This window comes from Natrix helvetica, assembly GCF_964273705.1.
Source record: "Natrix helvetica genome assembly, chromosome: 1".
Classification (NCBI taxonomy): Eukaryota; Metazoa; Chordata; class Lepidosauria; order Squamata; family Natricidae; genus Natrix; species Natrix helvetica.
In genome coordinates this window covers 328,129,630-328,151,326 of record NC_138548.1, presented here as the reverse complement: position 1 = coordinate 328,151,326, position 21,697 = coordinate 328,129,630, and the positions used below count along the sequence as shown (strand labels likewise).

General features: G+C 36.8%; 1 protein-coding gene across 23 annotated transcripts in view; it reads right to left on the bottom strand.

The window, feature by feature from the left end:
- FOXP1 (forkhead box P1) overlaps window positions 1-21,697 on the bottom strand; it is a 657,906-nt gene that overhangs the window by 70,542 nt on the left and 565,667 nt on the right. For all 23 annotated transcript variants that reach the window (XM_081937955.1, XM_081937944.1, XM_081937964.1 and 20 more), the window contains one exon: window positions 15,175-15,379. In XM_081937955.1, the coding sequence (XP_081794081.1) occupies window positions 15,175-15,379 (205 nt within the window). The remainder of the gene's footprint in view (window positions 1-15,174; window positions 15,380-21,697) is intronic.

The following is a 21,697-nucleotide window of genomic DNA, read 5'->3' as shown; positions in this document are numbered from 1 at the left end:
AGATGTTGAGACTTTGGAAAAAGTGCAAAGAAGAGCAACTAAGTTGATTAAAGGTCTGAAGACAAAAACATATGAAGAACAATTGCAGGAACTGAGTATGGCCAGTCTAAAGAAAAGAAGGACTAGGATAACATGATAACAGTATTCCAGTATTTGAGGGGCTGCCACAAAAAAGAGAGGGGGGTCAACTTATTTTACAAAGCACCGGAAAGCAAGACAAGAAACAATGGATGGAAACTAATCTAGGAGACAAGCAACCTGGGATTAAGGAGAAACTTTCTAACAGTGAGGATAGCTTGTTTTCAGAAATTATAAGTGCTTCATCACTGAAAGCTTCTAACAAAGGGCTGGACATCCACCTAACTGAAATGGTATAGGGCCATGATGGCGAACCTATGGCACATGAGCTGTCGCCCAGCTCAACTCTATTGCGCATGAGCAGGCCTCTCACTGGCCAGCTGATTTTCAGGTCTCTGCCGTGCATGCAGGAGATGCAGATGCGCGTGGGGTGGGTGGGTGAGTTGCATATATATGCACAGGGCGAATGGGGGGAGTGCAGGTGGGTGGCGTGCCACCCCATGCTCCATTTTTTGTTTCAGGAGGCTTCAGGGAAGCCTTCTTGGCCTAAAACAGGCTACGGGGGGGGGGGGAGACAGCACCCCCATGACCCATTTTTGGTCCCAGGAGGCTTTAGAAGGGCCTGCTAGACTGCATAAAGAGGTAAGGGGGGCAGGGGAGCATGGGGGAACACGTGCATGCACAGGGGGCACAGCACATTGCATTATGGGTGTGGACATGCACATGCGCGCTGTTGCGCACTATTTGAGCACACGAGGAGAAAAAGGTTAGCCATCACTGGTGTAGGGTCTCTCTTGTTTGAGCAGGGGGTTGGATTAGAAGACCTCCAAGGTTCTTTTCAGCTCTATTCTGATTACTTCTGAAAAATTACAGTTCTTCAACTTATGTGGGAGATGACAGAGAACAATCGCTATCTCCTTTTGCCTAGAAAACTGTACCTTTCAGTGCATGGACAAAAGCATTCCACCAGGTGAAGGTACAGAGTCATTAGCCATTGTCTAGTCATGCATGTAGCAGTTTCAAAAAGCATCAGTGTTGAACAAATAAAAAGCTCTGTGTCAGATACAAGAAGTCATATCTAGTATCTAGCCCATAGACATGGGTTCCCTACTCCTACTTACACAGATTTCTTTTAAAAGAACTTAGAAAACGTTTCAAATCCATTTGAGATCTTTGGAGCTGTCTGTTTCTTTTTTGGGGGGGATGTCTTCATTATATCACAGTAGACTAAGAAGGAAAATGTAAAGGAAAAAAAATCAAGATTGAAAGACAATATTTTCCTATGATACACAAATGTCCTTTCCTATTATTTACTGATTTCATCTCTGCAGGCAATTGCCTAGGAGAAAATATCCTGAAAGAGCAAAACTGGAATCTAGAAAGATAAATCTGGGGATCTAGAATGGGAAGATCCTTTACCTTTACATTAATAGGAATAGCACATAAGAGTCATATACCACTTCATAGTGCTTTTACAGCCCCCTCTAAGTGGTTTACAGAATCAGCATATTGCTCCCAACAATCTGGGTCCTCATTTTACCCACCTCGGGAGGATGGAAGGCTGAGTCAACCTTGAGTCTGGTGAGATTCGAACTGTCAAACTGCAGCTAACAGTCAGCTGAAGAAACCCGCAGTACTGCAGGGTTACATTATTAAATATTACTGGCAAGAACTGGGGAATGATATTTGCTTCTCTCCTGAAGTCTTTTTGAGAGAGCTTGATGGGATCTAAATTAACAGACCTAGGAGTTTCTTCTACCACTGAGGATTCTGCTTTGAAATTGCTGCGAGACAGTTGACATGCTAAGGTCCATAATGACTCGATGTTTGGTAAAATGGGAAATTCAGGCAGCCTCTTATGACAGAATTGCTTAGAGCAGGTACACTGCAATGCACGAACAATGCTATACAACCTCTGTTTATTTTGTGGTTATACTTAATAACATAATAGCACAAGACAGATAGAAGAAACTCTTTAAGATGGCCACCAAACAGCCCAGAAACATTTTAAAACCAATAACTGGATCCATGTGATCTGATCTGGTTTTCTATACTGTTGAAACAAATAATAGCTTATCTTCTAACAGTTTTATTAAATATTTCATACAGAAATTAAAGACCATTTTCAAAGGTTGCTGAGGTGAAGTCTCTTGCAAGTGACCCCCAGATGTAAACTGATGGGGCAAGTGTAAATTAGATATTTGATTGTACAACAGTCACAGTAATCACTTCCAAAAAAAAAACCCTTTAACATTGTTCCAGTGGTAATTACCCTGTCTAACTATTTTGTTCAAACCGTTGTAAATAAAGGCACAATCAGTACATCAGAGACTGACCTATTCGGGGGATTGAAGATACATTACAACCAAATGGCAGTAAGATCTCTCTGCGTTATTTTTCAAATATGTTCATTAAACATGTGGTCCTGAAAGCTATTCCCTGGCAAATATTATCACTTAAGGGCTTTGGAATTTCATTTAACCCAACAGAATTATAAACTTTACTGAATCCTTGTTACTAGAACACTTCTCAACAGTCTATTTCAAGCTTTACTGTCGGCATTACGCAGCTGGTTCAAAGGAACTTACCATGTTTTATTCCATCTTTGTTGTGGTCTGGAAGAAGACCCTTTATTTAAAAAACCTAAACTGTTATGAGAAGTTTTACATGCCTATTTATTGTTGAAAATATAGCTGTGATCTTAAATAAGAATCCTGCTACATTAAACCAAATATCCTCCAGTGAACTTATGTAGTGTTGAGCTGAATGTTGGGTGCCCTTTTAATTCATAAAGGAAGGGACAAAAGGGAAGAGGTAAGAATTTCATTCAAATTCTCAGTGGAAGAAGACATCAGCCTGCCTGGTTATCCTTTTTCTTTAACTTTTAAAATATTATACTTTTCGCATTCTCTTTAATTAAAAACCAAAACCAAAACCTATTTCTAAATTCTTTTCTCAAGTTTGCAGCTGATTTCAGCTCTCTACCCAAAATCAGGATGGACAACCAAAGCTGGTATCTCTGAAATGATTTGCTAATGACTGTAGGATACTGAAGACTGCAACTTGATATGTTAGAAAGCAAATGGCTCAGAGTATAAATTAACAGTTGAAAGGAAAGGAAAATGTTATGTGAAACTAAGAGAAAGGTGAAAGGATGACTAAAGATCTGATTCTGAGAAGTGAAATTGATGTGCACGCACACACACACATACACACGTGAGGTTTATAGGTTTAATTAATGTTAAAGGGGTAACATGTATGTCAGAAAGCATGAATTGATGCCATCTAAGTCATGAATATATATATATTCCTCCATAGAATGGTGATAATTGTATGCCATGCTCCAGTGAATAGAAATATTGAAAAAACCAGAAGGAAAAATAGTTTTGTCAACTGATACGAATTGCTAGAGAAAATAGAGAAAAAGTGGCCACATAAGGCCCAAGTAAGAAGAATAGTGATTAGTGAGCATCTTTTTTTTAAAAGGACTATTTACTTCATGTACATATATGGAAAAGGAATGAGGGATATAAGAGCTATGAGAACTTCTGAACGAAGAGCAGATCACTGTTTGATAATGTTAATGGATGGGAGAAATCAGATATGGAATAAAGTAGTCTGGGGTGGAAGAAACAAAGGAATGAAAATAGAGCAATTGCAGACTCAACAGAACGAAAGGAAAGCAAACATAAGGATTTTAAGATGTGCAAATACAGATAGAAAAGAATGAATGTTGGTCAAAAGAAAAATAAAAGATTTGTGTTATTCTCCCCATTCTGTTACTGGGAGTAAAAGCTGGAGATATTAAGAGACTCATAACAGTAACCTAGGTGAAGGAGGAATGGGTTACTTAAGACATCCAGACGGTAAAACAAGAAGAGATTATGGGTTAAACTTAATTTTTTTAAAAAAAGAAGAAGAGATCATGGGTGCTGCTGAATATTGAAAGCATTTAGTCATACAGAGTGAATGAATGAGAATTGAACTGTAAAACAATGTTATGACAGAATAGTAAATGGCATTCAGTGGAAGGAGAAGACATAGAGTCATGAATGAATGGGGTTGATAGAGTCTTCAAAGACAGAGAAGTCAGAAGTTTAACAACAAAAGGTGTAAGCAAGGATGGTCTACAAAATAGAAAGGCATGGAGAGGTGTTGTGCACAGTATGGGGATAAACTAGATTTATTTAAAGTTCAGTTTCCTCTCTTATTCAATACCTTTTTCTTTGGCTTACCTTACCTTACTCCTTTTCTATGCTTTTCAGAGAAAAGAAATAACATAATGGATATGTACATATGTATTTAATGCTACTATAGCTGCTAGTCCTGACAGCTGGAGACTACGGCTCTTAAAAGCAGTTTTTTTCCCTTTTCGCTCTTCAGCAAAAATATTATTGCCAAATATTCTCCCTCTCACTGAAACTAACTGCTAAACATATAATAATACTAGGTAATACTGCTTAAAATGCAATACCTATACCTACCCATGTACTTCAATTTACCAATTAGCAATTCTATAGACATCATTAGAACAGGGATCCTAAGAAAAATGCAAACTATAATCAGCTGAGTTACTCCAGCTACCAGAGCAAAGGTCATTCAAGTATCAGCCACATGCAAAACAGATGAAAAGATCATTAACCCTAAATAACCTCCTTATTCAGTCAGAATATTAGTAGTACTTTCCTTTATGTTAACTGTCCCTGAGGACTGGCCTCCAAAAATCAATGCTTTCATATATTATCATACAGAGTCATATGACATTCAGAAAATAGGCACAGCAGTACCTAGTTAACTTTGGCTGATTTCAAAAATCCAGTTCCAACTGCGGTCATAAGTCAAGGACTATTTGTAATGGCCAATTATTTTACATTGTTGCCAAGAAAACTACAGGTAGTGCTTGACTTACAACCGTTCATTTAGTGACCGTTCAAAGTTACAACAGCACTGAAAAATGTGACTTATGACCATTTTTCACACTGAAGACTGTTGTGGCATCCTGTGGTCATGTGATCAAAATTCCGATACTTGGCATCTGACTCATATTTATGACCGTTGCAGTGTCCCAGGGTCATGTGATCCCCTTTTGCCACCTTCTGGCAAGCTAAGTCAATGAGTAAGCCAGATTCACTTAACAACTGTGTTACTAATGTTAACAACTGCAGTGATTCACTTAACAACTGTGGCAAGAAAGGTCATAAAATGGGACAAAATTCACTTAACAATATCTCACTTAGCAACCGAAATTTTGGGCTCAATTGTGGTCCTAAGTCAAGGACTACCTGTACACATCCATTATTTTTTTCAGGAAGTCAGGATCAACTTGAAAGAGACTTATTAAACAGAAACAAGAAACACAATCAAATTCATAATTATGTCCTAGAATAGGGGGGGGGGGGTCAAACTCATTTGGTCATGGTGGTGTCACATGATGTATCGGGACTTTCCTCCCCTTCGCTTGGGTCTGGGTGTGGCCAGCACGTGACTCATCCAGCCTGAGAGTTTCATAGCCCTGTCCTAGGTGATGTTGCCCTCTAGTTTCCAAGAAGCAGGTGGGACGATTACTTTAATACACTACACCCATCTTTGCAAAAGCTCCCAGGAACAATTTCTAGCCTTTTTACTTAAAGTGATTAGGTAGCACAATTTTGCCAGAGCCAATTATCTAATAGGGACATCAGAGGACAACTATGGACAATGCAAGATTCAACTGTAGCAAAAAAAAAAATTTTTCCCCCATTTCTGTATCACCTACCTCCTTTAATGTTTTAATACAACATTAAAATATAAAAGGTGTATATAAAAATTTAAAAAAATAAGAGGCGGCAAGAGATTAGTCAAAAAATAAAGGAGGGCTTTCAGGGGACTAACCAGCCCCACAAGTGCATGCTCCCCTGGGCTTCCCACGCAAAGGCACAAAGCCACGTCTTAATTCCTTTCCAGAAGCCCTGGAGAGTTGGCGCCTACCTCACCCCCTGAGGAAGAATATTCCACAGGGTGGGGGGCAGCAACAGAGAAGGCTCTCTTCCTAGACCCTGCCAGACAGAAACCTTTAACTGATGGAGTCTGCAACATACTTTCCCTGTCTGACTGGGAAATTATGGATCACACATGGATCCCAAATTGCTGCCAAAACTACAAATGGGAACTCCTTGTTATCTGATCTACAACCACTGTCTTTTGATCACTGATGCTAATTTCACTTTAATTATGTATTGCATAGCTTTAACATTTGTGGTTATAATATAGCTGAAGAAAATTATATACAGAAATGTACAGACGGAATTCCATGCCTCTCATTTGTGAAAATAAACATGTGCACGCTTCCTCAAATTGGAGAGTAGCAAAATGATCTTTTTTTAAAAAAATATGTAGCTTATTTACTTACTTCCCTTCTACCAATTAAATCATACATACGGCAGAGAATCAAACACTAAAATGATGAGAGATTTGCATACCAGTGTTGAGGATCCTTTGACTTGTTCTTAGGGAACATAAGTATCAATAGCTAAACGTGTCCCTCAGGACAGAGAAGATTGAGATAGATTATCAAATTGAGTGAATTTATATTTATGTATTTAATTGCACAATAAATATTTTTTTTAATTGTCTGAACAAAATCCAAGCATGGAAGCATGCCGTCAAAATAGTATGCTAATCACTCTGAGTGCCACAGTTGCAGAGGGAAAAGAAATTAAGAAGCCTTGATTTCAATTTTGGCGTCCGCCTCACAAATAGCACAAAAGTGCTCGCCTTTTAATTGTGTTGCATATTGATAAATATCTTCTTGTGACACAACAGGGAAGATCTCCTCTGCTGGCAGCCTCTACCAAAGGGTGTTCACCCGCCTGTACTCGAGGGTTTACCCTGAATGATTTAATTATAATTTTCTGTGTATAAGACAAATTAAAGAGGGGAGCAGGAGTGCCCTGCCAACAAAGATTATTTATCTCCTTAACAGATTGTTATGTGCCAAACCCCAGAGCTGCTACTGCTGCTACTGATGTTGCTTACAAAACTTGAGCGCAATACGGGACAAAGAAAGAAACACATGCTAAATTGGAGGAGCAAGAATAAAGGGAAATAAAGCCATTATTTCTAGCTTGAACTGCATTAACTACCCTGGGAAAATAGATGGAGTTTTGGTCACAGATAATTAAGGCTTTGTGTATTTGTTTATAATGTAAGTTATTTTTGAACTGGAGACACATTTAACAGGACATTTGATTTGATTCTCATCATCTGCGCTGAAAACATCTGGGAACTTCCTTTCATGTTCCATTTGAAAACATACTTGTCTTACAAAGTCTAATGCCATCCCCAAATCTAAGAACAACCGACTACATTTCTGAATGTTCATCCGTTCTTCCTTCACTGTCTGTTTAATTCTCGGTGATGAAGCCTAAGAGTAGACTAGAGAAGAGAAAGACTTCTTGATTCTATACTGAGCAACTTGTCAAAGGGAGAAAGGTCCAGGTCCAATTAGGTCCAGGCTTCATCTCTGCAACATGCTGTGATTAGTTTTTTTTTAAAAAGCTACTGTCACTAAACAACAACAATATCAACAAAATGAAACAACTTGCTCATCTTTCTATGTTTAAACTACTATGTAGAGAGGGCAAACAAATCCATATTAAAATGTGCATGTTTTTTCATGATAACTAATGCAAGCTAGATTGGCATTTCCATTATCTGTTGTGTAGCCTTATTCAAATCTCCATGATTTATATATTTTAATTGTTCAAATCTCCATGATTTATGTTTTACTTGTTCAAATCTCCATGATAAGAAATTAAAAAAAAAACTTCCTTCATGTTCCATCATACTTGAAAAAAGAAATATAGAAATATAATTCTCATTATGGAATAGAGGTTCTTCAAATACCTATGAGGCTAAGTAACATCCTTATGGACAGTCTTATGGCTCAGCCGTGTATAAGAAATCTCCTAACTCACGTGGACACTGATTACTGACTGAATATGAAGTAATCAAAAAGAACAACACCCAGACAATAATGAGTTGTCAATAAGGATAACTAATGAAATCATATGAAATAGAAACAATAAAATATGTAAAGCAGATATGGTTAAATAGTGACTGTAAATGATAAAGGAAAATAGGCTGCGGATGAGGAAGAAGAGGGGGGAAATCCTGTATGTTGAGTTTTATATAAGGCATTGATATCTAAAACTTGGGTTTTGGTATTATTAAAGGATCATTTATTCCCAAATCAATCTCTTCTATCAACCAAATGGCTTTTTAAAAAACCATTATGAAATGTTACTGACAAAATTAGATTTATACTGTGCCACCTTTCAGAAATATGGCTAAGACTGTCGTATTTTTATAAATATAATGGTTAGAAAAATAGCTACTATTGAATTCATTCCGTTTTTAATTTTTCCATTCTCAAATTCAGATTCAATCTATTGGAACCCTTAATTTGAAAGTGTTTAATATTTAATGGATATTTGTGGGAATTTTCATGCATGTTTATCCTTATAAAGCTGTTTTCCTAGTGTGCATGTCACTGTACCTTGTTCTTATGCGTTATCCAGTCTCATCCAATTGTGTACATTTTGTACACATTTTGCACACAATTATTTTAATGTGTAGATTTTTGTATAGATCTGCAATATTTGTTTACATCTCATTAATGTGTGTGTTATTTGGTACGGCATTGATTATTTTTCAATGAAACTAAATCTTGAAAGAATTAATAAATCCCTTTTCATGGGTGTTATTTTATCTTTCATCTTTTAGCCCTTTTAACTTACATGGCCCTGGACCTGGTAACTCCACTGCCAGCTTGTCACAGTGTCTTCCCAACTGGTTCAATCTGGCGGGTTTGGGGCATTCCAGGTTCCTTCTGTTAAACAATGCCATCTATCAAAACCCTGAAACCATGTCTTCCCTGCAGCAATGTCTGTCCTCTGGAATGATGTTCTTATCCAAATCTGAAAAGTTCTCACCCTTCTAGTATTTTTCAAGAGCCTTAAAGATGGGGCTCCTCACCCAGACCTTTGGCAAGGATGATGCCCCATTCTTCCTTTCTTTCCTCTGGGTTTTCTTTGTCATTGTAGTTCCTTTGTCATGTGTTGCTTTCATGTTTTTTGCATTGTTCTCTCTCTCTCTCTCTCTTTTTAATGTTTTAACAATTATAAACTGTGCTGGGAGTCAGGTGGCATATAAATATAATACATTATGGATGGTTGCACAGTTAGCAAGGTGTTTAGATTGGATTTGGCATTCTGTCTGATTATTATTATTAATCTCCCAGCCAATTTCCCTTTAAATCATAATATTACTGAAGACTTCAAAATGTTTTTCTCCATCCCGAAACTGACCTAGTTGACTTGGGATTTTAGAAAGATAAGAAGGAAATACTCAATTTCTAAGAACCTCTAAGAGTTATACTCAGATTTTAGTAGATTTAAATTTATTGATTTAAGATTCAAGGAAACAAAGGAGACTTAGAAATAAATCCATCCTGGCGTCCTGCTCAAAGTATCTGTTCTTAGACAATCCGGTAGACAACAGTACAAAAATGGGCTTCTGACATTTAGAAAACAGAAATGTTTCTCGGCTCTTTTCAGGAGAAACTCATTCATTCTCTTAAAACAATCTAAATATTAGTTTGTTCCATCCTGCATTTCAAACCAGCCAATATAACTTATAATAATGGGCCAGCCTGCTGACCTATGGAATTATTCCACTAATCACTTCAAATGCAAAGGTACTTGATACTCTATACCGTTTAATTTTTTTATGATTCCTATTCTGCCATGAATATTCAGGAAAAAGAAAGTATTCTTCCAGACTCCCCAAACAATCTAAACAGAGGCTTATATGTCATACAGCATGTAGGCAGGCACCATATTGCCTGATGAGATAGCAACAGAAACCTTAAGTGCCTTCATCGGCATTCTCTGTGTATTCTCGCCTGCTCATCTTATGGACAAAGAGGTAATTCAATCATGCTGCTGTAAACGGATGGTGCCAACCTCAAACATACCAAAGGGGAAAAAAAGGAAATAATCCACAGAGCATACCTACTGAGGTACTTGCATTCTTCTTACATTATGCATTTGAAAAAGATTTTAAAGAATCATTTTACTGAATAGTACCATCAATGATAAAGTGTACGTTTATGAATGTCATTTTAAATGAAGGTCCCTTTTTAAAAGAACCTTAACTGAATAGTGGATTTTACCACAGCTTGTCTTCCAGCTTCCTTGTTAAGCAAATTTAAGACATTGTATTTTAATGTATTATATAACCTGCAACTGAAGGTTGGTTATAGATCTCTTTTAAAAGACATCAGAAGTTTGGAAGAGAAAATGCAAGCAACATTCTTTTTTCCAGTGTCAACATTTAAAATGGCTGGATTCTAAACGGAAAGCATAATGGATTCCTTAAATTCAGTAAAGTACAGCAGTAAAGTTAGGATCAGGCTATATGAAGAACTCACTAGAAGTAAATCAAAATATCATCCATTTTTGTATGGCAATCCTAAAAGAGCATACAAGGTTCTGCTGCAAATGTAAAAACCTCGACTGAACTATTGAGTTAAAATACTGCTAAAATTTTCTACTCTGAATCTCTTTCATCTACATAACTTCACCTCTGTACTGTCTAGACCAGATGTGGGCATTTTACAGCCGCTGGGCCAGAGGTGGCATTCAGCGAGTTCTATCCGGTTCAGGTGGACCAGTAGCGGCGACTGCAGGAGGTTCTGCCCACACCTCGATGTAATGTACGAGCACTGTGCGTGAGCAGAAGGTGGTGCACATGTGCAAACGAAGCAAGCGCACATGCTCACAATTGCAAACCGGTAGGGAAGATATGTGAATCTCACTGCTGCACTGGGCCACATCTATCTATTTGGATTTCCCTGTCCAGCGTGCATAATAGGGTCTATCGGAAATTAGAAAATAAAATATAAACAAATGTGCCGCAGGGAATGGGGGGAAAAGGCGCTCCTTTAATCAGCTGGCAAGATAAAGAGCTTTGCGCCTGTAGTGGAAGACTGGCAGCTGGGCTAGATTTGCATGCTCCCTCCTCTTTCAAGACATGAGCGCAAGCAACAGAATTAAGTTCAGCCTATTGGTTCGGCCTTCCACAACAGTCCAAGTTTCTCATGAGGTCTCTTGGGAAAAACAACTGACCACCCCTGCTCTAGACATTATGAGCAAAGGGCTGGAAAAGATGACTACAAGAAACTGTCCCTCTCCTCTTTTAGTTGGCAACTCTTATTGTGATCTTCTTAAGTGCATCCAGCAATAAGTATGCCTCTTATTGATTCCATGTTGAGGTAGGCAAGCCAAAAATTAGGAATGAAGGCAAGCAGGAGGGTTTTCTTCCATGTCTGATACCAATATCCTCTCTGCCAACCAATATAAGGCAAATGAATCTTTGCAGAATGCAGATCAATGTATATCACCAAAGTAACATGATTCTATAAAGAATATTAGTACAGGTATGCAAATGTTAAATACTAGGAAGAAACGCAACAATAATTTCAATGTTAGATGGAAAATTCAAGTTATAAGTGTCTGTGCATATGTTCTAGTGAAAGTCACACATTGTGCTAATTTGTTTATCAGTCATGTCTTCATGCCTCAAATCATGCAACCTTTGTACAGAAATACTGTTTGACATATGTGCGTGTATACATAGATATACATACACACACACACTTACAGTCAAGTGCCTATGCATATGTATTTATATGTGCGTGCATGCATGCATCATGCATGTATTTATATGAATTATGAAAAAATAAGATATAGGTAAAAAAATGTACATAAATAAAACAATGGAATCCAATGTTATCCAAGAAAACGTGTGGTGCAGTGTTTAGAATGTAGTATTGCAGGCTAATTCTGCTGATTGCTGTCTGCCAACCATTCGATCCTGACCAGCTTAAGGTTGACTCAACCTTCCATCCTTTCGAGGTCAGTAAAATGAGGACCCAGATTGTTGAGGGCAATATGCTGACTCTGGAAACCGCTTAGAGAGGGCTGAAAAGCATTATGAAGTGGTATATATGTCTGAGTCTATTGCTAGTGCTATTGCTATTTATGAAATAACCTGCCCATCATTAAGAATTTAACAGAAGAATCAACTCCAGTATGAGATTTTTACTCTTAAATTCAACATACAAAACATCCTCCCATTTTGCTCTCGGGCGGAAGACGTCAAACTAAAAAAATCTCAACTTCCACAAAAACGTACTTTCTGGTGGTATAGAAAATATATTTCCTTTATCAGACCAATATAAAATGCAAATCCACATCCCTAGAACTGGTATATTGTATACTCCTCCTGTTAATATCCCAGTTTTAAAATAGTGTTACTAAACCTGCAATATACTTAAGAAAACAAGTTTTTCTACATGTAAGAAGAACATAAGATGTGCTTTCTGTCTGCCTTAGCAGTACTATAGATTAGAATAGAATAGCTTAGCTTTATTGACCAAGTTTGATTGGTCACACAAGGAATTTGTCTCCAGTACATAAGGTCTCAATGTACATACAACCAGTAAGTGATCATGATCATAATCATAAAATACAATCATCACAAATCGTAAGATACAAACTCAGTGGTAGGATGTTAAATAAGCAAACAACATAAATCATAATAGAATACTACATAAGACAATCAACATAATTCATGAGATACAAACAACAAAAATAGTCATGAGAAGCTAAAAGGAAAGATGAAAAGATGAGAAGGATAAAGCTACGAAAAGTCTGGTGGAAAAAAGTATTTTTCAAAAAACTAATAATAAAAACCTCAATAAAAACCTACCAATTAGCAAGGGAAGGCAGATCCAGTTAATTTGCTTTCAAAGATAATTCCATATGGTTTCATAGAAAACAGCATCCTTCTCATTATTGACTTATTCTTTAGCAAACTGTAAGAACGAATTCCAACAGTTTCCAAGCCATTTTCACTCATTTGTCCTTTCATTTGCCTCCCTTTCTCTACCCCCACATTCAACCAAACGCATTTCAGGAGGCACATTTACAGCAGAGTTCGGGGGTGGGTGGGATCAATCGAGAAAACAGAATTCATGGCTAAGGCAGAACAGAACCCAGCAGTTACATTACGCTCTAAGACACAGTCCTAAAAAAACAATGTCCTTTCTTCCAAGGGCTCAAAAATGAAACTTGAATAGAGGACTTGAAGAAGCTCTGAAAAAAGTCAAGTCTGCTTTGCTCCTCTTTTTCAATTATTTTCATGATATTCGTGGTAACAGTCCTAAAATACTGTTGCAGTCTAATAGGTCTGATACAATGCTACAGGATGCAATACTAGAGTCCTGATAGTAATTACTATTGCAGTCTAACAGTTCTGAATTACTGTTGCAAAATTTTCACATCAGGCATAAAAATCCACACTTGGATTTATATACTGCCTCACAGGGCTTTATAGCCCTCTCAAAGCGGTTTATAGAGTCGGCATATTGCCCTCAACAATTTGGGTCCTCATTTTACCAACCTCAGAAGGATGGAAGGCTGAGTCAACCTTGAGCCTGGTGAGATTCGAACTGCTGGCAATCAACAGAAGTAACCTGCAGTACTCCATTCTAACCACTGCACCATCACAGCTTAATGATAGCAAAATTAGAAAGTAAATTCACATAAGAGATTCCCAAAATAAACAACTCTATTAATGGCTTACATTCCATACTGCTCTACTGTTGCATGGAAGTTCCTGAATCCAGCAGGAGTTTCCACCAGTAAAATTGGGCAGGAACCAATTTTTGCCACTTGACTCTCCCTTCAGCAACCTGTGCCATAGGAGATGGCATGGCATGGCATGGCATTATCCTGTTTCCCTGAAAATAAGCCCTCCCCGGATAATAGGCCCAATTGGGCTTTTGAGCACATGCACTAAAATAAGCCCTCCTCCAAAAATAAGCCCTTTAAATATTTAAACATACTTTAAATGCCTAAACTGTTTGGATTAGTTTGTGACAGAAGCTCATAAACTGACAAACATGGATGAAAATACAATTATTACAGCCAAATTATAGGAAGCCAGCTACAGTTTCAAATTATTCCTTTTCCTTGAGGAAGCAGAAAGTTCAGTAAAACAGTTCAACCACATTATCGAAAGTCTGGTATATTTAATTATCTTTCACTTAAACATCCTGTTGCAAAACTAATTGGAAGATCATGTTTGCAGTAAACTAGAATTTTAGTTGTTCCTATCCTAGTTTTTAATATGCATGAACAGGTTCTTACTGCTTGACTGTTCCTACTTGTTCCTTCTCAGTAGGAGTGGCTTAATAAACCCATAATTGAAAATCAGGTGATATAGCCTTTTATTCCCATATAAGCAAGGGTTTGTAAACCAGGTTTTTGGGGTTCGGACCTATAGGATAATCAGTATTTTGATTGAATTGAGGGTTGCATTTCAAATTCTGCTTCCCCTGATAAAAAGGTCAACCAAAAGCCATTGATATACCTAGCAGACAAGTGGAGACAATTGCCCAAAATGATCTAGGATTCTGGATGATCACTATTTGCAGTGATTGTATTTGCAGTTTATATGTATATATTTATCATCATCTCACACTGTCCATCAAGTTACTGATAAATGTGCCGACATGTTCATAAACCATAGCAGCTTGTGTGGATGAAGATAAACAAACATTATATGAACCAAACCTCACACACACAAGAGGTAAATGACTGTTTACAAAAAAAAACCTATTGTTAATTGACCGTTATTCCCATGAGTTTCAGAATGTCAAGAGTTACCTCAATGTAATACTAGAAACATTAACCCTTAGCATCCCAGGATTATGCAGCTGCCCTCCATGAGAATGTAAAAAAAGATACAATTACTTTGGAGTTGCAGATGAGTGTGATGAGCACATAATTGGGTGCTCCAAAGCACATTCAAACCTGAAGTGCATGTCAGCCCTAATGGAGTGTATGCATGAGTTTTATGTATTTGTGTGCATAAAATTAGAATGGCCGTAAAATAAAAATAATGCATTCATGAAAACAGTTACTTTCTACCTACAAACAGAAGGATACTGCTTTAGGCACTGATAAGGAGAAACTCATTCATGCTTACCTCTCCCTTTTAGGAGTGTGGACTGACAACTGTCCATTGGTTGAGGCATGTGGGTTTATTATTAAGGAGGGCTTTGAAGAGGCTGAAGAAGAGATACATGTGGTTGAGAGGTCCAGGCTGCTATGGTTGTTGCTGGTCGCTTCCTCTGCTGTGTGAGATCCTGTCACTTCTTTCCAGAGTTGCTGGAGTTCGTTTGGAATCATGCCTAAAACAAAATTCACTGGTTAATTTTAACTAATTACTACTAAATTTAATCACTAGTTAATGCAACTTCAAATGTAATTGACTACTGTAAAGAGCTCGACATGGGGATGCCCTTGAAAAGTATACAGAAATTTCAGTTGATTCTAAATAGTGGCCCATAGAGTTTTGTGCAAATCTAGATTCACACACATTTTAACCCTACTGTGGGAACTACATTGGTTGTCAATTTGCTTCTGGATCCAATTCATAGAGCTGGTCATCACCTTTAAAGCCCTATATGGCTTGGGTGATTTGAAAGACCATCTCTTTCCATTTACATCTACCCAGTCCACTATATTGGGGAGGCGGGCTATGTTATGATTTCCCATCATTAAAGAGATCCATTTAGTGCAGGGGTGTCAAACTGGCAGCCCACGGGCCGGATGTGTTCATGCACAGGCCACACCCACCCAAAAGTCTGGCCAACAGAGTTATGCAAGAACATTGTGGAAACCACCAACAAAAAGCATTTTCAACATGCATTCCTGATAGTGAGCCATGAAGTCCACAAGCTACTCTAGGATGACTGATGCCAGTATCAGGAACCCTATTTTTATATTTATATTCATAGAAACCTGTATTGAGCCCTTGTAGCATAAAGACACAGAGGTAAATCTTTTGACAGGTTGTCCCATCAGAACAGTAAAATGCTAAGCTTTTCTATTTGTGATCACAACAGACATAGGGAGAATAATTACATAGGTTCTTTGGTTGTACACAAAAACATTTTGTGTGCTTGCCAAGAGGTACCCTGTGGTAAGATGGGCAACCGATACATTTTATAAATAAAAAATAATAAAATTAAATTTTGCACAAGTTGGAAAACATGAGTGTCCAAGGGTGGCAAATGATAACATATTCACATGATATTTCCATGCAAATAATATGGCTGCTGTACTTGTGTTAGTGGTCATGGTATGAATGACACACAAATTATACAAGCATGTCATTTGCTCAATGATATTATGACATGTGTGTCATTTTGACATTGTGGCATGAGACTAACACCTATTTTGAAAATAAATCAAGATGGGGTAGAATTCCAATAATAGTTGAAGAGAATTATGATATACATTCCGAACATAAATGGGATTCCGAAAATCTAATGTAAGAGAAGAGTATTATTGGAATAGATGAATCATTGGTCAGCTCTAGCATGACACATGTCAATGTATAGGCTCATAAGCTCCATTATTTATCATCAGTGCTATGTGGATAGTAATTCAGTAATATGATTTCACAATTTAAATGTTAAGCATTTCAGTATTAAAGATAAGCATTTGAACTTGAAGTTAATTTCTAAATAACAGCATGCTGAAAAAATGGGGATGAAATACAAGTTTTTTCAGAATCATAGAGATTTCTTCTTGTTCACGATAGAAAATAGAGACTGTACTGAAGGATTTATTTCATAATTTTTATAATTTTTAGTTGGATGATGAAAAAGAGACTCTGAAAAAATGGTGTTTCATTTGCTGAAAGGTGAATTATTTGTGCATGAATTGTAAATGATGACAAATAGCTGTGTTATTAAATATAGTTTTATTAATTACTTTTAAGACATAAATTATGAATTCATATTGTCTCCATGAAATGCTTTTAAAAATTTTAACAGTAAAATTGATTATACTGTGATTATATCATTAACACACCTATCTTTCTCATTAATTTTGGTTTTTAGCACTGCTCACTTGATAGATGTGTCTTATGTAAAAAATCTTGCAAGTTCCTATTCAACTAATACTATTGTTATTACTAGTTTCTTGATCAGTAATAATTAGCCACTAAAAATAAAATAAAACAGAAAATACACTTTCATGAGAAATATGTTTCCTAAGTAAAGGTAGCTAGCACAATTCAGGAGATACTAAGATTCTTAACTAAACTGAGAATTTTAAAATACCCTTGTAGGATAAAATTTAGTTACGCAATATGGAGTACACATATTAATTCTATGTTAACACTACATGTTTTCAAACAACATTTCAAGTTATCTTGTCCTTATTGCTGCAGACTGGCATGAAAAAGTAGTGTAAGAAATTTCTATTAAAGTCATGAAGAATCTATGTTTTTTTCAAAGTAATTCTCTTTCTTTTGCAGACTAAAGACTAGGGCCAAGAAATCCTGTTTCTTTGTTTCAAGGGACTGTATTTTTTAAAAAATCAGTGTCGGGGAGGGGGGGGCATTTTCAAAATATACATCTGTATCTGAAATACAGACATGTCTCTTACCAGACCTAAGGCATTAAATAAAGGCAGTGTGCATTAGATTCATTTGAAACACATAATAAAAAATGCCAAGGTCTAAATTTAATTTATTTTTGTCATTTAGAATACAATGGCTAGATAATCATCTTAACGTGATCAGCCAAACATCTTTACTTTGCTAAACTGTTAAAGATTTTAATTATGCTAGCTTTGGAGAGCAGTGGTCTAATGAGGCGATAGACTCCAGAGAATCTGAGTGGTTAAGAACTGTGAAATGAGTCTGATAGGATTTTTTTTTATATTCACCGTGGATCGTTTGCATATCAAAGAGGAGTAAATTATTGCACGGCAGACCAATAATCTTCCCCGCCTTACTCAGAATGCCATTAACAAAAACATTTGGTCTTTGCTATGGGGCTGACTAAAAAAAATAAATGCAAAAATGTTCCCAATTAGTATATATTCGACAAGATACTTCAACATTCAGTCGTCTGAGTCTTGTGGATACATTTAAAGCTGTTTATTTCTTCTTTTATAAAAAAAATAAAATAAATGCCAAATATTCTTTGAAGAAGTTGGCATCACGTGAGCGATTCACTATTATTCACTTATAACCTGTCCCCCAAAATTAAAGCTCTGAAGAAATTTGAACAAAGAAAAAGGTCACTGTGTAATCTTACGTCCTGTTTAACAGCAAAGGAGCTATTATTTTCAAACCTCTTGCAAAGTGACAGAGTAGAGTATATTTTTAGCTTGACAGGACTGTCTCCACACTAACAATTACTGTGAATATGACCGACCCTTTCACCACTGTTTACTCAGTTGAAACAATAGTGAATGGACCTGTCTGTTGATGGGATAGTAGATACTAGATTGCGTGAGTCAATCTTACATATTGAGATTCTACCAATATGAGAAAATTATATTTGCCATTATTATTCATTACTGTGAAATCGTCATGTGCATAGATTTTTTTAAAGATGGGTAATATTATAAATGCTTGATTTTTATTCATTTAGAAAACATCATAAAGGACAAAAAAGGAGAAATAATATATTACAATCTCTTACAACAAACTTTCCATAGAAGAGCAATTGAATGACATTTATGAGAGCATCTGTGCATACAACACAAGTAAAACCCAGATTTGTGTATAAACTTATATAGCAACATCTGGAACAATTCACGGACAGAAGATTATAGATTAGAGGGCTTTAGGCAAAAGAATCCAATTATGATTTCATAGAGTAAAATTAAATATCTCAATAATTATATATTACAAGCACTTGTGGCTTCTTATCAGTTTTGCTATCCACAATTTTGTGTATTCTAAATAGAATCAATATGTAAAGGTGTTCATTTACATTGTTTCTTGTTGCTATTTTGTACATTCACAAAATAGTAGAGGCGCTTTTGTGCTTGCAAAAAGTTTTTTTTAAGTGTTGGATTCTCTGCACAACATATTTGTCCTCCTTTTTACCAATGTAGAGTAGATCTCACTGAATTAATCCAGCTGCAAAGCTCCATATGGTTTCCTGGGAGCAATTGAATGCCTTTTTCGTTGGAGCAATTCAGTGGTGGTGGAAGGAGTTGCTTACTCAGACCACATGGTTCATATGCTGACTTTTCTCTTCCATACAGTTCTTCTCAATCTTGACAGAAGAGCTGCTTTGTCACATTGCTGGATTTTAGTGTTGCCACTTCTTGCATTTTGCTCCAGTGAGCAAAAGGCCTTCTCTGAAGCCTTTGACCTATACACTGGCAATCAAGGCTGGAAGTGTTCCTTTGAGCAGGGAAATTGTAAAACTCTGCTCATTGTTGGAGGCTACAAAAGAAGGACTATCCTAACTTGTACAGAACTATATGCCAGAACAAGCTACAAGTGGTCTTCAGGAGGCAAGCACCAGTGATGCTATTAAGAGACCTCTCCAGCAAGGTCATGAAAGAGCCACTGAGAACAAAAAAGCCAGCACAGATTGCTTCCTTCCATACCAATTAAGTCTGTCACTTTGAAGCTAAAAAGCCACTGGAGTTCTATGATTGTGCTAATGCTTCAAGATTTGTCAAAATTAGTGGAGAGAAGGATGACCCAATACACTGTGCAGACAATCTGTATGTGAGGAGCAGGATGGCCATTTATTCTGGAACTCAACCTCCCTAATTTCCATAAACTCAAGATCTCATTATTTACAGTTCTATCATGTTAGAGGGGGAACGGACCCTCAAAAATAAAAAAAGGATAATCTCTAATCATGTACTTTCTTTTAGCATAGATAAATAAGTGCACAAATAGAACATCTGTTTTGTTCCATGCACAAAACAAACCCATTATGATTCAGTCCAGTTGAACCAGTTTAGGGTAAGTCGTGGTCTGGCTAAGCCAAAAGCTAACAAGTGTTTTGACCATGTTTTGTAGGACAAGGCTGATAACCCTTTCTCTCCCTCTCTCCCTACTTGTCATGGCCTGTGATCAGCCTCCCTAACACTTTTCTTTATTTATTTGCATTTACTACATCTGCTGTGCTTGAATTCATGTCTGGCATAATCCAAGCTACTCCGTTCATCAAACCATTCCCAAATTGTCCCAGCATCTTTCTTCTTCTTCTTCCCCGCTGCACAATTCCACCATTTGTTTTGACTTCTCCTTGCGGCCTCCCGCCTCAGAACTCCTGTACTATCCATGACCAGGCCGACATCCATAATTCAGTTCTGGATGCACCTACAACACTGAGCTTGTCGATCAGAAAGATCAGCAGTTTGGCGGTTGGAATCCCTAGTATAGGTCTCCTGCGTGATCAGGGGGTTGAACTAGATGACTTCCAAGGTCCCTTCCAACTCTGTTACTGTTAATCTAAGCACAGACTGCTTGCATGGAAGAATCCATCCATTGTACGTATTGGACATCTACTATGTAGGCTATTTAGAAAATTTAAAGGTGTGTTTGAACAAAAATTAGACCAAAAAAAATCTGTTAACAACAGATTTTAAACTAAGAATGGTAAAATTGATTCTTCCCAGATGCTGCTGTTCAATTCCCAGAAGGCTCATGAACATGCCCAATAATGAATTACTGAGATAGTACTGAACAACACGAGGGCCACAGATTCCCTAAGACTAACCTGTGATAACACTAAAAACATTTGAACTGCTCAGCACAGAATAGCTAGACAGAATCTTAAGTGCATTCCATTTTCTAAATTATATTCATAATGATCAGCCTAATGATTTCTTTGGGCCATCTATCTGATATGTATTTTTGAACCAAAGCTGTAATTTTCTGCAATTCAATTGTGCAAGCAAAAAAAAAAAAAAAATCAATCCAAAACAAAACAGAATCCTAAAAATCAAAACATAAGTTTTCACTTTTTGAATGCCCAATAGGAATACAAAACTTTCACACATTTGATTTTTTTTAATTTTTTACTCTTCTTCTTCTGAAGATGAAATCTAGTTGTCTGGAATGCTTTTGAAATTAAGTTTGCTTTATTATGGCTTCTGGGTACAGAGCTAATGTTTAGATTATTGGCTTCTTTAGTGGAAAAGCAAGAAAATTATAATGAGGCATATGCTATTTTATACTAGAGAAAGGACAAGCTTTTTAAAAAAAAATGTTACAGTGAGTAATTTTAAAACCATAGCCCAATATAGTAATAACTGTGGTTATTTTTAATAATTATCACTATTATTTGTCCTAATAAGACAAATTATTTTCATAGAATGCATATAAGCTATGTTTATTTCCAAAAAGTGTGTGTGTGCGTGTACACTTTATAAACTTTTGTTGTCAGTAATAAAAAGGGTATCTATAATGTGAGCATTCAATTATTCCAGACTGGAGCTTTCACATTTCTCTTTGCTGTGTCCCTTTTTCCTAGGAGAAGTATTTTCTTCATTATAAAAGAAAAAGTAGGTACAGCCTTAAAAAATGCATGTTGTGGGGACAGTTGACAGATGACCCTCTGTGGAACTTGATTTTGCAAACCCAGGTATTTGCCAGCTCTAAGACAACTAAAGTTGCTCAACCTTTTTGTGTCCTTGTACATCCATACCCAGGTGACCATGTTCAAGCAAGC